This window comes from Schistocerca gregaria, chromosome 7 (genome assembly GCF_023897955.1).
Source record: "Schistocerca gregaria isolate iqSchGreg1 chromosome 7, iqSchGreg1.2, whole genome shotgun sequence".
NCBI lineage: Eukaryota > Metazoa > Arthropoda > Insecta > Orthoptera > Acrididae > Schistocerca > Schistocerca gregaria.
The window spans coordinates 545,360,500-545,379,191 of NC_064926.1; the positions used below are offsets into that span (position 1 = coordinate 545,360,500).

General features: G+C 40.3%; 1 protein-coding gene across 2 annotated transcripts in view; it reads right to left on the minus strand.

Moving 5' to 3' along the window:
• Window positions 1–18,692, minus strand: part of LOC126281265 (phosphoribosylformylglycinamidine synthase) — a 194,584-nt gene that overhangs the window by 37,651 nt on the left and 138,241 nt on the right. For both annotated transcript variants that reach the window (XM_049980080.1, XM_049980081.1), the window contains exon 17: window positions 16,690–16,935. In XM_049980080.1, the coding sequence (XP_049836037.1) occupies window positions 16,690–16,935 (246 nt within the window). The remainder of the gene's footprint in view (window positions 1–16,689; window positions 16,936–18,692) is intronic.

Genomic DNA, 18,692 nt, shown 5'->3' on the forward strand with positions numbered 1-18,692 from the left:
CCCATTGATGCAGTTGTGTGAGAATACAGTGTCTCCAAGTAGTATTGTATGCTTTACTTATTTCGAAGAATATGCTGATACAGTGATGCTTACAGAGGAAAACTTGCAGAATAGATGCCTAAAGGAGGGTCAGATTGCTGACAGTCAACCGAAATCTTCGGAATCCACACGGATAGCAGCTAAGGATTTGTCTGGTCTCTATCAACCACACCAGACGACGGTTAACCATCTGCTCCATTGTCTTTCCTGCACAGCTCGTTAAGGTGATACTCCAATAAATACTGGGACATGTGCAGTCCTTTCCTGGTTTGAGGAGAGGGATCAGAATTGCCTCCCTCCATGAGTTGGGGATGTTGCCTGTCTGCTATATTAGATTAAAGCATCTGAGGAGGATTTCCTTTGATGCCGCTGGCAAATGTCGAAGCATGGAGTACTAGATTTGGTTGTGACTGGGTGCAGAGTCACGAATCTCAGTCAGTGCTGATTCGAGCTCCCATCTACATCTACATCTACATCCGTACTCCGCAAGCCACCTGACGGTGTGTGGCGGAGGGTACCCTGAGTACCTCTATCGGTTCTCCCTTCTATTCCAGTCTCGTATTGTACGTGGAAAGAAGGATTGTCGGTATGCTTCTGTGTGGGCTCTAATCTCTCTGATTTTATCCTCTTCGCGAGATATACGTAGGAGGGAGCAATATACTGCTTGACTCTTCAGTGAAGGTATGTTCTCGAAACTTCAACAAAAGCCCGTACCGAGCTACTGAGCGTCTCTCCTGCAGAGTCTTCCACTGGAGTTTATCTATCATCTCCGTAACGCTTTCGCAATTACTAAATGATCCTGTAACGAAGCGCGCTGCTCTCCGTTGGATCTTCTCTATCTCTTCTATCAACCCTACCTGGTGCGGATCCCACACTGCTGAGCAGTATTCAAGCATTGGGCGAACAAGTGTACTGTAACCTACTTCCTTTGTTGTCGGATTGCATTTCCTTAGGATTCTTCCAATGAATCTCAGTCTGGCATCTGCTTTACCGACGATCAACTTTATATGATCATTCCATTTTAAATGGAGAAAGGGGAGTTGTAGGCCTCAGAACTGTTGGACCTGAAGTCCAACTTTTCCCTCTCTAAAGACTTATGATAGCAACGATCCTGGCTTGCATTGGCAGTAGCTTGTGCAAAATGTTTGGCCAGCATCTGAGCAAAATCTCTGGGAGTTGTTGAGAGGCACCCCTGTTTCAGCACTGCTGCTATCGGTAAACAACTGTGTTTACCAGAAATCCTCCAGATGGCTTCTCATACTTTTATAAAGGAAGTGGATTGATTGATGGAGTCCAGGAACCGTTGCCATGACCGTTTCTTACTCTCTCTAATGACGCGTCGAACCTTGCCCTCACGACTCGGAAAGCCCTAAGGTTGTCTGTTGTTGGTCGGCAATTAAAATGTCAAAGAGCCGCACACCTTTCCCAGATTGTGGAATGGCACTCATCTCTCGACCAAGGTGCTGGTCGCCTCCTAAGATGATCTGAGAACTGTGGGATAGAGAAGTCAGCGGCACGATGGATCACTCTTGTGATGTTGTCTACCCATCCTCGGATGCTGTTGCAGTGTTCAAACACAGCCAGCTGGCTGAAACAAGTCCAGTTAACCCTGTTGACCACCCATTTTTGGGGCTTAACTTCGGGTGGTGAGCCATTTAGTAGGTGAAGGCAGAGTGGGAAGTGGTCATTGGAATGAAGGTTGTCAATGACCTCCCACTGAACAGAGTCTGTGAGGGCAGGAGAACAGAAAGAGAGGTCGATGGCTGAGAATAACCCAGTAGCAGTAGAGAAATGTGTGTGAGTACCCGTGTTGAGCATGCTCAGTATGTGAGGCATCATGAGGCCCTTCGAAACGCGACCCCGAGGGTAAGTATTGGCTGAGCCCCACAGGACATTGGCACTGAAGTCTTCCAGGAGGAGGAATGATCGTGGGAGTTGTGTGATAAGATCTGTGGCAGCCTTAGAGTCTAGGGCATCCTGTGGAGGTAAATACTGTGAGCAAACAGTGATCATTTGACACACATGAATTTGAACTGCAATTGACTGCATGTCAGTAGCCAAGGGGAGAACAAAGAGTGGTGCGTATAAGTGACAAACAATACAACACCTCCCTTGGCCCTTTCATCCCGAAACATCATTCTTGCAGTATAGCATATATCCCTGTAGCACAGTAACATCTGTATCTTTAAAATGCATTTCTTGTAAACAAAAGCACAAGAGGCGTGCCTGTGCTAGACGTTTCAGTTCCTCCACATGAGTCCTGAACCCATTCATGTTCTACTGTAGTATGGAAGCAATGTCATAGGTGCAGTTTTAATTTACCGCTATCTTTGCACGGGGAGGGGGGGGGGGGGGGGGCGTGAAGCACTTTTAAGAGCGAGGAGGAGTGGAGGGGCTGCCTGGATCCAAGGCATCTAACTCCATGATATCCTCCTCATCAGCCTGACCCGATCATCGTGAGCCTTTCCCTGCACCCTGTCCCTTTGAGGATGAGAGGGAAAGGGGGCATTGAGAGGCACTCTGCTTTTCTTGTACCTTCTGGATGCTTAATGCAGACCTGTTGTTGGTCTTTCCTGGCACAGCTGCCTGGACTGCTTTCTCCTTACTCTCTTTCCCTTGAGATGTACATGTGCAAGTACAGGTGCTTGTGGTAGATACAAGCACACTACGCGTCATCTGTGCCGAAATGTCGCCTTGGGAGTAGGTTTCTGCACCATGGAAGAATATGAGGTGACGAAGACGGGGTTTCGTTGCCTTATATTCTTTTTTGGCTTTGGCATAGGGGATCTGCTTGGTCACTTTTATCTCCTGTATTTTGCGTTCTTCAGCAAAAACAGGGCAGTCTCAGCTCCAGACTGGATGGTTCCCACAGCAGTTGATCCAGATTACTGGATACGAGAAGTCAGTCCCAGCATCATGAGCGGGTTTTCTGCAGTTCCCGCAGATCATTTCACCTCCACAACTCATGGTTGAATGGCTCAAACGCCGGCATATATAGCACCACAAAGGGTTTGGAATGTCAGGCCGAACATTAAGTCGAAGGAACCCCACCACAAGATGTTCAGGCAGTGTCCGAGAATTGAATGTGACAATGAAAGTGGCAGTCTTTTCAGTTGCTCCATTATTCCAGTGCATTCGTTGCTCCACATCAACTATTCCCTGGGATGTCCATTCTTGCTTCAGTTCTGCTATGTCCATGATATCTCGGCATGTGACAGCACCCTTACTGGAGTTGCGAGAGGTGTGCATCTCAACAATGATATCAGAGTCACCCAGTTTTTGGAACTTTGTGGTAAGATCTTATGGGACCAAACTGCTGAGGTCATCGCTCCCTAAGCTTACACACTACTTAATCTAACTTAAACTAACTTATGCTAGCGACAATGCACACACCAATGCCTGGGAAAGGACTCGTACCTCCCTGCTTGGCTATCCCATGTGGCGTCACTCAGTTTCTATGATTTCTTAGGAAGGTCTACCTGCTTTGACCTGTTAGTTTTGGCCAACAATGAGCCATTACACAATAGTTTTATAGATTTTAATTTTTCAGAAAGGCCTTCCAAACCCTTATGGATATAAAAGGGGGACCACTTTTTCAAATGTTCCCTCCTTTCTCTTTATCACCAGAAACAAGTTGTTATTCATGACTGCTTGAGCCCAGTTACTGCAGTCCAAAGTATTCTTATTATCAAGAGGGCTAGCATCTCTCATTCTTTTGGACGAACGGGTGTGAATACTTGCAGGCGGAACACCATTCCCGCTGGGAGGAGAAGAAGATGATTTCGAGTGTTCCATCTCGGCCCCACGAGCAGCTAGAGAAATATGTGTCCACTCAGACAGAGCCCTGCGTGCCTGAGTAAGCCTTATACAACTGAGGTGTGGTAGGTTCTCCAGAGGTTGCCTGCTAACGATTATTACATCTCAACAGCCATGCATCCCATCAGCACGCAGCAAACCTTGAGATTGAGGATGTTTTTTTATAGAAGTTTATACTGTCCTTGTGGTCAAGTCAAGATCCCCATTCCCCGAGACACACAACATTCCATCTCCAGGCCCCATGGTGGTCGATGAAGCATGCCGAGAGCTTACGGTAGCAGGGGAACGGCGGCACTTACCAGCCCCCCGCTCAGGAACCCAGGAATCGTCAAGCCCGTGCCCAGCAAATCAATGCTGAGCCCCTGAGGGCATCAAGCTAAGTATTAACACAATGTATTGTTACAAATCAGAAACTATTTTCCCATCACTTGCAATAAACTTATTAACAATTTGGAGTACAGAGGAAGGTGTGAACTGAAATTTTAATTCGCGTCATGTGATAAGATTGGATTAGATGTTCTTTCTGTTCCAATAGAACCATCGTGAGGAGATCCTACCGGATGTAGAACATATCAGAAAACAAAAATACACAACAGAAAATCCATGATGGAATAACAACATTATCGTGGAAAGGACAGACTGCTACTCACCATATAGAGAAAATGTTGAGTAGCAGACAGGCAAAACAAAAAGACTGCTATACATTTGAGCTTTCAACCACATGGCCTTCTTCTAAAGTGGAAAACACACACACTTTCACATGACCACTGCCTCTGGTCACTGAGGTTGGACTCAGGACTCAGTGGCCAGAGAGAGTAGTCATGTGTGTGTGTGAGTTATGCTTGAGTGAATGTGTGGGTTTCCTACTTTAGAAGAAGGCCTTGTGGCCGAATGTTCACATGTATAGCAGTCTTTTTGTTGTGCACGTTGTAACATTGCAGGACATATTGAGACATATTGAAGTATTCGATACTGTAGACTTTTAGGGGATGTCGATACAGATATGCAAAATGTAAAGGGAAACTTTGGTGATGTTTAAATATTGTACTGTGTCAATATTAGGACATTTTGCACAGAAAGAACAAAAATAGAATTAATGTAAATATATATTAGTGTTAGTAACCTATTTTCATTCAATTTTGTAATTATATTTCATTTTGTAAAAGAAAGACTCACTGTTTGCTGTAGCTCTGATTAACTGTATAAATTATCAGTTTTGAGCTAAATTATTTCGTATAATATGGACAAGATACTTTTAAAAACTCACCAGCTAAAGAGAAAGTCTGTAAATGAACGTTTAATGCACACTTCTGGAACTTTCTATGGAGAAATTCTATATTCTGATCGCAAAAATACGAAAACTTGTGAAAACTGTTTCATGGCCTAGTTTCGAAGGACGATTTGTATCAAGAAATATTGCAAAAAAGATTTATTTACGTTTTGAAACACGATTTAAATCATTTTACATATAAATAGTTGTTCTAAATCACTCAAGAAATATCCAGAATCAAATGTCAAGATATTTCTGGAAACATCGGTACAAATCTGGTGAAGGTTATCCAGAAGCTGGTAGAAAAATGTTATAAAATCTATTTGGAAATTATGCTTGTAAGAATTTATATGTACTGATCCTTTTACTTACTTTAATCTGTACTAAAATTCTGTAATGTCTAATTTAGTTTTAAGTCGTGAATTGCTATCGTATTGTAAACAAAACATTGTCAAAGACTCTCATTGTTTGGAAAGATATTAATACACCTAGGAGTTGTCAGTTGCCAGTTCGGATGTGCAGTGCGGTTAGCTCGGAGAGTCAGTTGTTGAGTCTGTCAGTTCTGTTTGTAAATAAACATCTGTAATGAAGAATTACTTGTTGTCGTCAATATGAACTCAAGACCTTTTGCACGAAGCAGACACCTCCTAATGCAACGTTTTAATTTGGTTGAGGAAGCTGGGATGGCTATAAGTGCAAACAAATTGAAGTGGAACGTTTTAATTTGGTGTTGAGGAGCTGAAATGTTATAATTTGGTGGAGCAGCTGGGATGTTATAATTTGGTGGAGGAAGCAGAGGATATGACGACCACCCAGTGACTCTTCAAAATAAAATACGTCTCTTCTGGGATCACAAGAAGAAAATACGTCTGTTTTGGGACCACAAGAAGAGGATATACGACGGACCAGTCATTCTTCAGAAGTAAATACATCGATTCTGGGATCACAAGAAGAGGAGTGAATCAACCGAGCAAAACCATCCTGGAATTGAAGAAATTTCGCAAAACACGGACACCAACGACCGCCGACGGACACTAAGATAAGTACCTGCTTCCTAAAATAATGGAAAAAGACGCAGATTTCAGTATTGACAGCGGTGTAGCGAGTACACCTATTAGGGAAAGTGCTTCTGACAGTGTAGGAATTTTGGAAATGTTAAAACAAATGTTTTCAGAGTTAAACTCGAAGTTGGATAACATAAACTCGAAGATGGACGATTCTTGTGTCGAATTACGTCAACAAATTGAACAGACACAACAACAGATGGACAGGTCGATTTCGAAGGCTGTGTGTGATTTGAAATCAGAAATAAATTCAAATACAGAACAGATTGCTCACACTAATCAGGTTCTCGAAGAATGGCGAATTACTTTTGAGTCAAACCAAAAAGAACTTAGTTGTCGTGTGGACACGGTTGAGAGCAAAATTTCTGTCCTTGAAACTGATTTAAGTAACGAAATTTCAAATAACCAGTCAAAACTTAAAAAAGTGGTTGATTTTGTAAATGAGGAAAATTCTCAATTGAGAAATGAATTTGACCAAACAAAACGATTTTTTGAAAGCGAAATTGAATCTTTCAAATCTGATTCTGACAAAAAGGTCACAGAAATTTGTAGTAGAGTAGGTAATGTCGAAAAAACTGTAGACAGAAAATTTGTAGAAATACAAGAAACTATGTTGCAAAAAGGTTTTAGTAATAGTTGTAATGGGGTATGTGGAAATTTTCCCATTAAAACTTATCCCGGTGACAAGAATATACACCCAAAAGACTTCATGCAATTCTGCAAGGAGCAGTTCACGTCCATAATGACAGATAGTGTACCAGATAAAATTTGTAAAGAAATTACTTGATGGTGAGGCACTTTCGTGGGCCAATCAGAATTGTTCCGCGGAAATGTCCTTTGAAGATTTCGAAAAATGTTTTCTAACCAAATTTTGGTCTGAAACTGAGCAAGCTCAAATCAAAAGTGAATTCTTGAATGGTCCTAGTTACAGAGAATCTGATGGGTCAATGAAAGCCTATTGTGAGAAACAGTTGGAAAAATTAGTGCATCTGGATAAGCCATTTGATGAGCTAACTCAAATTGATGCACTAAAACGGAGACTTCCGAAAAGAGTACAATGGGGTTTAGTATATGGTCCAGATGAGTCCATAGAACAATTCTTGAAATATGTGGACAAACTTGATAGAGCCTTTGAACAAAACAACAGATTTAACGACTTTGTAGGTTCATCACACAGAGGGTGGGAACCGAACCGTGGAAATAATAACAATAATAGTGAACGAAGAAACTTTAACAACAACAGGGATAATTATAATAGCAATGACAGAAGAAATTTTGGTAGGAATGATCAGCACTTTAATTCAAACAGAGAATGGGAAAATCGAAACAGGTCCTGGGGTAATGACATGAGAGAAGGTAACCCGAGGCAGGGAAACGACAGACATAGGCCTTTAAACGACTAAATGCTCCACTGGGAGTCTGTCAGTTTGGGGCAAGGAATTTTCAAAATCAGGCTAATTTCACCCGGAACAGACAGCACTATAATCAGAGACCTAACCAGTATAGACAGTATGCTTATGATCGATCTGTAGATAGAGGTAATGAAAAAATTAAATTTGACAGGAAATTTTGGAATGTCATCAGAGAAAATACTAGAAACAACTGTAATAGGAACCAGGCTACCTTTGATGAAGTAGGCTTAGAAGATGATATAATTGCAAATTTATATAATCAAGAAGAAGCACCTAATGCTGAAATGAAAGGTAAGGATAACTTTGATAATTTTGGATTGTACAAACTTATGTGTGGTGATGTTTTAGATGTAAGTTGTCATAATGATGTTCGCACTGAAGTTTCTGGAAAGTCTGATATTCATGTGGATGTGGTTGGTGAAGATGGTGTTGTGAGTAATGTTGGTGATACTAGTAGTGTTTGTAGTGTAAGCTCAGGCAATGATGATGATAATGTTGATGTTAAGGCTAATGGTGATTATGTACTAGAAGATTTTGATGGTGAATTGGATGGAATAGTTTATGTTGAAGTTAAGGAGGATGTTATAAGCAATAGTATTGAGAATAGTTGTGCCAGGAACTCTAACTACATTCCACATGAGAATCCGATTGTGACAGTTCAGCTTAGTAATACATCAGGAGACAGGGGGGTTGATTGTGCTGATGCGTCTGAGATTATTTTGAAATCTGTTTGGAACAAATTTAAAGATTACAGTGATGACAATGATGTTAAGATCAAATTAAGGGAAATTGGTGAACCAGTTTCTGCTTTTAAGCCTAATGAAATCATCAAACGGGGTACTAGTCAGGATGTGTGTGAGGTAAATAGTAATCCAGACATTCCAGTAAATTCCAGTAGACCTAGAAGTTTGAAGAAAGTATTGCCTAATAAAGAAAACCTAAATATGGAACAGAGGTATGATGAGATAGCAGAAGATCTTTTGTATGAAGAACAGGAAGAAAGGGAAAACACCACTATTGGTAGTCCGTACATAAAAATTAAAGCTGCAGGTTGGGAAGGGTATTGTTTGATTGACACAGGGAGTCCAGTTAGTGCCATTTCAAGCAAATTAAGAGATATAATTAAGCATGATCCTGACTTTGTTGAATTACCAGTTGTTGGAATAAAAATTAGAGGCATTACCGGCAAACTGAGCAAAATTATTAATAGACAGGTGGTGTTGTCCTTCAGTATAAATGATGTACAGTTTACTCAAGGATGTCTTGTAATAAGTGACCTAAATGAGAATGTACTGTTGGGTATGGACTGGATATTAAAAGCTAATGCAGCATTTGATTGGGAAAAGAGTTTGTTTACCTTTATTGATCCTAAGACGAGAGTATGTTCCAGTACTGACATGTCGGTTCAAAACTGTGCTGATAAGGGAATTGAAATTAGGGACGTTACATTTTCTAAAGACAGTGGTTATTGTGTAGAGGAAATTACTGAGGATTATGATGATGGAAAATATCGGGATATAGTTCAAGAAAAATTACGGGAATCAGATAATTTGAACCAAGAACAGAAGGCAGAGTTAGAAAGATTATTGTTGAATTACTGTGATGTTTTTGATGATAGACCTGGCAGAGTAAAGAATTATCAATGTAAACTCAGATTAAAACCACATGAGCCAGTGTCCTTAAAAACCGGTCCACCGACTATTAAATGCTTTTGCTAATGTTTAACTGGGTTTGACCACTGTATGCTGTATATTCATAGCGGACTGTGCTATTGCAGCCTGTGATAGCCTGCAGTGTATATGGAAACCATACGGACTGTGAAGATGAGACTGAAATACAGTGTGTGGCATTGAGGTATACCGACCTTTAAGAAAGAAGATCACCGGTCTTCAAGAAAGAACACACCAAAGATATGTGTAAAACGTTTCTGTTTTGTAATGTAAGGACATCAACCCTTCCGTGTTTCACGTGGAAGTGCTGATGGGGGGGTTGTGTAACATTACAGGACATATTGGGACATATTGAAGTATTCGATACTGTAGACTTTTAGGGGATGTCGATACAGATATGCAAAATGTAAAGGGAAACTTTGGTGATGTTTAAATATTGTACTGTGTCAATATTAGGACATTTTGCACAGAAAGAACAAAAATAGAATTAATGTAAATATATATTAGTGTTAGTAACCTATTTTCATTCAATTTTGTAATTATATTTCATTTTGTAAAAGAAAGACTCACTGTTTGCTGTAGCTCTGATTAATTGTATAAATTATCAGTTTTGAGCTAAATTATTTCGTATAATATGGACAAGATACTTTTAAAAACTCACCAGCTAAAGAGAAAGTCTGTAAATGAACGTTTAATGCACACTTCTGGAACTTTCTATGGAGAAATTCTATATTCTGATCGCAAAAATACGAAAACTTGTGAAAACTGTTTCATGGCCTAGTTTCGAAGGACGATTTGTATCAAGAAATATTGCAAAAAAGATTTATTTACGTTTTGAAACACGATTTAAATCATTTTACATATAAATAGTTGTTCTAAATCACTCAAGAAATATCCAGAATCAAATGTCAAGATATTTCTGGAAACATCGGTACAAATCTGGTGAAGGTTATCCAGAAGCTGGTAGAAAAATGTTATAAAATCTATTTGGAAATTATGCTTGTAAGAATTTATATGTACTGATCCTTTTACTTACTTTAATCTGTACTAAAATTCTGTAATGTCTAATTTAGTTTTAAGTCGTGAATTGCTATCGTATTGTAAACAAAACATTGTCAAAGACTCTCATTGTTTGGAAAGATATTAATACACCTAGGAGTTGTCAGTTGCCAGTTCGGATGTGCAGTGCGGTTAGCTCGGAGAGTCAGTTGTTGAGTCTGTCAGTTCTGTTTGTAAATAAACGTCTGTAATGAAGAATTACTTGTTGTCGTCAATATGAACTCAAGACCTTTTGCACGAAGCAGTCACCTCCTAATGCAACATTTTAAATTGGTTGAGGAAGCTGGGATCGCTATAAGTGCAAACAAATTGAAGTGGAATGTTTTAATTTGGTATTGAGGAGCTGAACTGTTATAACGTCTGCAACTCAACATTATCTCTGCATGGTGAGTATCAACCTACCATTTCTATAATACTGCCAAAAATATACAGTAAATATTTACAAAGAACAATAGATGTGCTAATGTACTTACCACAGATCCCAAGTGAAATGGGTGTGGAATAAATCAAAAAATCTTAAAGACACATTTTCACTTAAAAGGTAATAACTAATTTGTCACAAAACATTTATATGTTCAATACACTGAGGTGCATATGGTGATTCTGTGGCTATTGCAGCCATGAATCATTAAACAAAGAAATCATTTTACAACACTTCTTTACAACGATCACATTACTGCACAGAATTTCTACAGAAGTCAGATTGTACTAGTACTTGCATTTTTTGATATTATTAGTGACACACACACACACACACACACACACACACACACACACACACACACACACACCAAACAATGTGTAGTTTCAGTACCTATTATTGCGATGATATATAAGGGCCTGAATTTTGGTTGTGCGACAGTCAGTCATGGCTGAGTTTCAGATGAGAAACCTGTGTTGATTAGAGCTACAACAATGCTTCAACTTGACTGTGGAATAAGTGTTACACCAATAGGCCATGTGTAAAAACAATGACAGTGTCTGCTCCATATGTATTTCATTATTCTTCAAGAACTGTGAACTTTGTGGTTAGGTTTTACTGCTTGTAGATGTACGACAGTAAACTATTGTAGCAGTATGTGGAGGTTTGCATGCAAACTAATAATGAGGCTTATTGAAAGTTAAACAATAGTGCACTGGGAATATAAATGTGTATATGAGGGTTTGTGAAAAGTGAAGGTAAAAGACAGTGAAACGCAACTGTGCATCTGTCGGCTACAATATTTATAGCAGTCAGTGTCCAAATTACAAACCCCATTTTCCAGCCAGTGTAGCAATGCAGTACATCGACACCGAGGACAACAAAAGAAGAAATAAACAAAGCAGGTGGAACTGCAACAGAATGTCCACCAGATCCTTGCATGTCACAGCACATTTACCTTAATTCAAGGGGAGCCGGTACGATCCATCTCTTGCATGTTAATTTTAGCAAATAGAAGGAAAATTTTTTCTAAAACCATTAAACATACTGCTCTGAAATTTGGACTACATGTTCAGTGAACATTTCTCTGCAAAGTTATAATGCCACGTTAAGAAATATTTATTGGTTTTTGTTTTACAAATATTGTGTATTAATTTCATTGACGTACTGTTAGCAGTTTTTGAGAAAATGTTCCTCAAAGATGAACATTTTAAAGTTACGGGAAATGGCTTCCGAAGTTTTTTAATGCATTCCTGTCCCATATGATGGATTATCAGCATCCTCTTCTTTTTCCAGTGTTAGTTTTCTTTTCACTGGTCTTTTATTCCCTTTTGCTGAATGTTGTAGGCTTTTGTCTCTTCTTCCGGCACCTCTCAGTCTTTCTTCATCAATTAGGCGCATTATGGAAATGGTGTTGTGTACTGGTTGGAAAACTAAACGTTTCAGCACATCACATTTGATAATGTTTCCTTCATTGTATGTTGCCACTGCATCATACTCTCCAAAATGCAATGTTTTTATCTGTACAAACACTCTTCTGGAAATCCTAATCCAAATTAAATTATTTAGACTTTCATTTGGATTTTGTGTTTTCCCATGTAGACACTTTTCCAATAAACTTGGCTGTGATAAATCTCTGACTATGGGCTTAATTACATCAATTACAGCATTTGGCAAACTATTTTTGTGGGTATATTCCTTTCCTGATTGGTACTTACATCATGAGTTATCACCTGTGGGGCACAGTGCATGTTGTGGGTGCTCATTTGTTGATGCAGTATGAAAAAGTAATGCCCATACTGCTCTCCTCATATACTCAATGCTACTTGTATTTTGCCTAATTGCACCCACAATACCTCTCCAATCTATCAATTGCTTTATCTGTCAATCTTCCTCTTCCTCCAAGGGTCTTACCATCACTAAGCTTCTGGTATCCAAATGTCTGCTTTAGTTTGCAAAAGCGAGCTCCTATGCGCTTCTGCACATGTCCAATGCACTCCTGTTTTTTAATGTTAATTTCATTGCCATAAGGTTTGAGTTCCTCTACAGCTTTATATCCCTTCGAATCACCATCTCCTAGATAGTTAGTGTATTGTACATTATACCACTCCTATGATCTGGAAAAAGTTGCTTTCACTCCCTCTACTTCCATTGCTCCGCTCGTGCCGTGAAAATTTGCTTCATAACTTTCACTATGTTCGTCCTTGGTATTGCCCGTACATCTGCAATGTTTTGAGAGAATGGGCAACATCAATTACTTTGCAACTGTCTCCACTGGTAGCTGTCACAACCCCATTTAGAGATTAATGGCCTCCACGTTGCCATGATCCATCTAAAGCAACAGTTAAATCTCTACAATTCCCATTATCCATCACAGCTTCTTCAACTGCTTTCTTCACTGTTGCCTGAGCAATATCTTCAGCAAAAGATCCCACCAATTCATTATAAAATCCAAACTTGGTTGGTGGTTTTGGCAAGTTCATAATTCCACATAACATTGTCCCTGCAGCACTGCCCTTGTCAATGCAACAAGCCATACACTAGCCTAACATTTATATCATACACCTTCTTTCCACTATTACCACTATGAGGAATACTGTTAGAATTAGAAAACGAAACTTCTGCAGCACATCTGTTAAACTTCAATAATATTTTACATGCCAGAGCAATGTATGAAGTTATTTTCAATTCCAGTCCTCTTTCTTTGCAAACTTCGCATAATACGTTATGTCTCAAAGTATTAGAGAGCAAGGAAATGTTAATTATTTCATTCACATCATTACTGTCACCTTCATAGTTTTCAAATGTTTCTTTGCTGTAACAAAGTTTCTTGCTGGAAGAAGTTCTATCACATTCATTTGAAGCAGTCGGTGAAGCAGTCTGAGCAGCACCTCCCTTCGAAACAACTAAAAGATTTCTTCTTCCACTCACTGTGCCTTTTCTTAAACACTTGATTGCTGAAACGGGGCACATTGATATCCACAAACCAAATACGTAAAACAGGTACAAGCAAAATTCGTCAAATACACAAAATTGAACAGCTGAACAACACAAAGCAAACTCCACAAGTCAACACACATGGTATAGCATTTATGTTTACCGATATGAACAGTCACTTGTCACAGAGATAAAGTCATACAACATTGGAAGAAAAAAAACAGCACTGTCTAATTCCGCAAAGATACTCTGCTTGCAGCCAGTGAGTGGTGCTGCCAGAAGTGACACACCAAGTCGCTACAACCGTTTACGCGGTGCGTCAACTTTGCAGTGATAAAAAACACACTTAGAATTCACTTAGAAGGGTGAAACTTGATTTGTTTTATTCAGAAAACTTCAAATAATTTTATAGTGAAAAAACAAAAAAATGTTAATTTCATGATTTTCATCATTGCGGCTCCCCTTCAACATGGTGTGGAACTCAGTTTCAGTGCCATACTTCCCAAGGCATTTAGTTTTCTGCAGGTTCATTGTTTGCTGGAAATAAGAGGTTTTGAGCAACCGTGTCCCATTCCATAGCCACCTGACATATTTTAATGTCGCTGCAATGCCCTCCAAACCCTTTCGAATATAAAACGGGGAGACTCTTGAGAAAGTTTCCTCTCATCTCTTATCAAAAGTACATTCTTTCCTGTAGGATGCAGTCTGTTACTAAATCCCAAACAACTTTTAACAACTCTAGAATCCAGAGAACTCTTCAGACGAGGCCTCTTGTGCGACTGGATGTTGGTATCTCCAAGCGGCCAACTTTACACAACAGAGGTGCAACACGTTCCCCAGAAGTTGCACGCTATTAACTGTTTCAGTTCAACAGCAACACATCTCATCAGCATGCAGCACACCTTGAGATTGAGGTTTTTTTTATAGAGGTTTTTACCATCCTCACAATTTGACCAATCAAGTCCAGATCTTCATTTCCTGTGACACATAACATCCCACTGCCATGCCATACAGTGGTCGCTGAAGTCTCAGTTGTCCTGTTGTATATATTCCAACTCCTGTCTTCGCCTACAATTTTTTTGCCCTCTTCGGGGCTGTTTCTGTCACTCATTATTTTGTGTCCAGGATTCCTTTACTTTGTCTACCATCTACTGTGTTATCCCCAACTTTCAGTTAAAATTCTCAAACCTCTCATTTCTTCTGGTCTGTAATACTTCCACCTCTTTTGATTAACTCTCAGTCGACCATCCATTCCACTATACAGGTCCTGCAATTCTTCCACATTTTCACAAAGCAAAACAATGTCATCAGTGTATTTTATAGCTGATATCATTTTACTATTAATTTTCATTCAACTTCTGAACCTTCCTTTTATTTCCTTCATCACTTTTACAATATACAAGTTGAGCAGTATGGCAGAAAGACTGCATTTGTGCCTTATACACCTTTTAATACAAGCACTTCTCTCTTGGTTTACCACTCTTATTGCTTTATCTTGCTTCTGATACATACTGTGAATTACCTGTCTTGTACCCATAGTGTGTTCCTATTTTCCTGACAATTTCAAACATCTTGCATTAACACTTGTGAGTGTCTCTCTGGTGCCCTTATCTTTCTTAAAGCCAAAATAAAGGTCATCTAACAGAATTTTATTTTGCATTTCTTCGCACGCATAACTTCCTTGTAGCCACATGATTAGTGTTGCTGCCGTTGGTGCAGAAGGGCTTGATTCTGAGTACCCCCTCAAATATTTTTCTGAGGAAGGGTGGTGTGGAGAGGGGTCCACTCAGCGTAATGAGGTGAAATGAGGAGCTGCTTGAATAAACAAGCAGCAGGACCATCTGGATTTGTCTACAGGCAATGAAGGCTGAAGGTATTAGTGACATGTTGATCACATGTTCCACAACCACAGGTCACTAGTCTTCCTGGCTTGTAGATAGCAGCCAGCCAGTTGGGACAGGACTAAGGCAAAAGTTGCGAGTGGTGTTTTCTATTCCTCTGTATATTTTTCTAGTCAGTTACTTGAATGCATTAGGTGTTAAGTGAATTGTGTAGTAGTTCTCACCTTTCTCTGCCCTTGCTATTATCAGGATTGTTGGATGATAGCAAGGCTAACGGCACATCTCCATCTCATAGACTTTAAACAAGAGCTTCAATTACTGTTTCATTGCCACTTCCCCCACTACTTTCAGAAATTAGCAGGAATGTTATCGATCCTTCTTCTGTGCTTGATAAAAGTCTTTCAAAATTATAATCCGCTATGTAAGAATGCAGTAGATCCTGTATGTTCTACAAATCAATATCCGTTTCTTCTTCCATGATGTTATCAGTCAATTCATACAGTAGTCATGTCCAACAAATAGGTATTTTACTAATATTGTTCAATAATTATTGTTTTGTTGCAAATTCCATTGCATTCTGTGGAAAAGTTTAAAGCTGCACATATGACTTAATTACAAAGATACAGAAATGGCTGGCCAACGTTTACCTTCAAAGACAGAATTCTAATTACTACCAACAGACACATTTAAAAGTGAAGAAGTATTCTCAGCTTTTGGAGCTAGTAGTTCCTTCCATGGGGCAGAAAGAAGGGTCGGCTGGGGAAGATTAAACAGGAGCAGCTCGCTGTGAGAATGTGGGAAGCAGATCCTAGGGTCTGAGCAAAACTGTCTTTTCAAACTTTCATCAACCTGTCTGTCCTTCTACTGTGAGGAAGGATCTACTAGTTCCAAAGACTGAAAATAGTTTCTTTATTTTTCAATGCGTCTATCAGCAGTACTCATAATTCAGCCTCCCGGAGGCAATCACTGACCAACTGTTCTGCCTCCTTGTAATTTTATGGTTTTTTATGTGAATCCGTCTTTTGCTTTTATGATTTTATACACCCCCTAGCAACTGCTAACAAACATTATAAAAAGTCTTTCTCTTTACATCATGGAAATTTCTACAACATGTTGTACAAAAATTTTCACGATATTCCAACAACACTTACAAAACTCACCTTTTATGAGCTTCTGTGTGACTCCAAAAGCTTTTTTCAACAGAGAAGGTTGTTCAAGGTCAGGGCAGCTGTCGCCCAGCTGCCTGAAGCACTGTGCGAGTGCTGAACCTCCTAGGCGATTGCATCCCCCCGACAGATCGACGTGGAACAGCAGTCCCGAACGACCCACAGATGGGCTCTTCAGGTCGGGGGTCACAACTTGCCTCACGTCCGGACACGGCGCATATGCCGAGACTACCAGAGTGCCTACAAAATGAACAGAAGTGAATAAGTACAAGGAAGAAAAAGGTGTGGATACATTGGGAGTCAGAGGGTGAGTGAGAGGAGCATAATAACCGAGTATAACAAAGGAAAAAGTGTTGCATACGTGGTATGCATTTCCTATACAATGGTGTAAAGATATTACTGCTGCAGCATTGCCAGGCGCTATTCCTCGGTGGAAGGGTGCATGCGGCATCATGGGGCCAACTGAGCAGCTACTTGGCTCCAGGGTCTGTGAAACCGACAACAGGCTGCAGAGGGGTTTGCTGATCCTATGGCCCCTCTGCACTGCAGTCAGATGATGACAATGTGGTGGTCCGTCAGTGTATGTGTGTGTGTGTGTGTGTGTGTGTGTGTGGGGGGGGGGGGGGGGTTTACGCTTGCACTCACTTGACAAAAAAAATTTAAGCACCCATAAAAGCCAAGGAAGTGAAATGATATTTCAGATGCTAAAAGGTTTTGTGGTTTCCATTTCAGTGATAACAAAATCAGATCCACAGAGAAACAGGACTGGCAGCACAAGCACACTGGTTGTTCCCTGTCAGTATCGTGTTGCACCCCGCCATCCCTGGAACGATGCACTAATCAGTTGGAAATGGTGCTGATCATGCTGTACAGTCAACGTATCCTCTCTTGAGGTAAACTGAACCATGAATCTCGAGAATTGGACGAGGCTGACATCTGAGCGGGTCTCAAACAAGTTCTATTGGAGACAGACCAGTGGCTTCGGCTGGCTGAGGGATTTCTCTACATCATGCTGACAGTACACTGAGACACATGCTGAATCAGGATGAAGTTGGTGCTGTCAAAAGCTGGTGTCAGAGTGTTGTCCTATGAGAGGCAACATCGGAGAACATATGTGACATGCCACTGTGAAAATATAACACAAAGGATAGCTGCTACTCACCATATAGCAAAGATGCTGAGTCACAGAAAGACACAACAAAAAGACTGTCAGAAAGCCAACTTTCTCAGTCTTATTGCTGTGCCTTTCTGCAACTCAGGAGCTCTGCTTTATGGTGAGTAGCAACTATACTTTTTGTTATATTGTTACACACCACTGTGCTGTAAGACTTCCCTGAATCACTACCAGAGGTAACTTGAAGCCATGCACAGTAGTGCTCTAAAATGTAACAGCAGTGTGTCTCTCCAAAACACTGTCAGAACACATCCTCTTCCCTCAGTGCTGCCAGTCTCACAGACCAGTGAATTGCAGAGTCGAAAGTCAATGCTGGAAGTCGTGCACTGTTACTCATCAGCAGTCATCAGCATGGTATTGTCAACAGCAGCCTACTGATGGGCCAAAGGTTCTGTAGCTTTTGCTTGTCTCTCACTAACGCTGAGTTATGATGTGTGGTGTTGCTGTGACTTCATCACTTTTGCCCGGATTTCAGGTGCATATGTGAAGGGCCAACAATAAGCTGCCTCTGCAGTAAAGAATTCCTCCCTCGGTGTGATCAGACTTGGTCAACCAGAACCTTGCCGATGCATGTGATTTCCTTCATGTTTTCATTCAGTCCAACACTAGCTCACAGCCACAGCTGAACACCCCTCGCACCTGGATATCACACTGTTCGACCAACTGACCACATGCAGATCCAACTCTAGCATAATTCTCTGATGTGAGAAACTGCTATTCTATGTAGTCTTCATGAACGTCCATTATATACTTTGTCACTCATCATAATGTGGTCATGCGGTGATGGCACTAACGACCTGTGGTTGTTATTTTAAGTGTCACA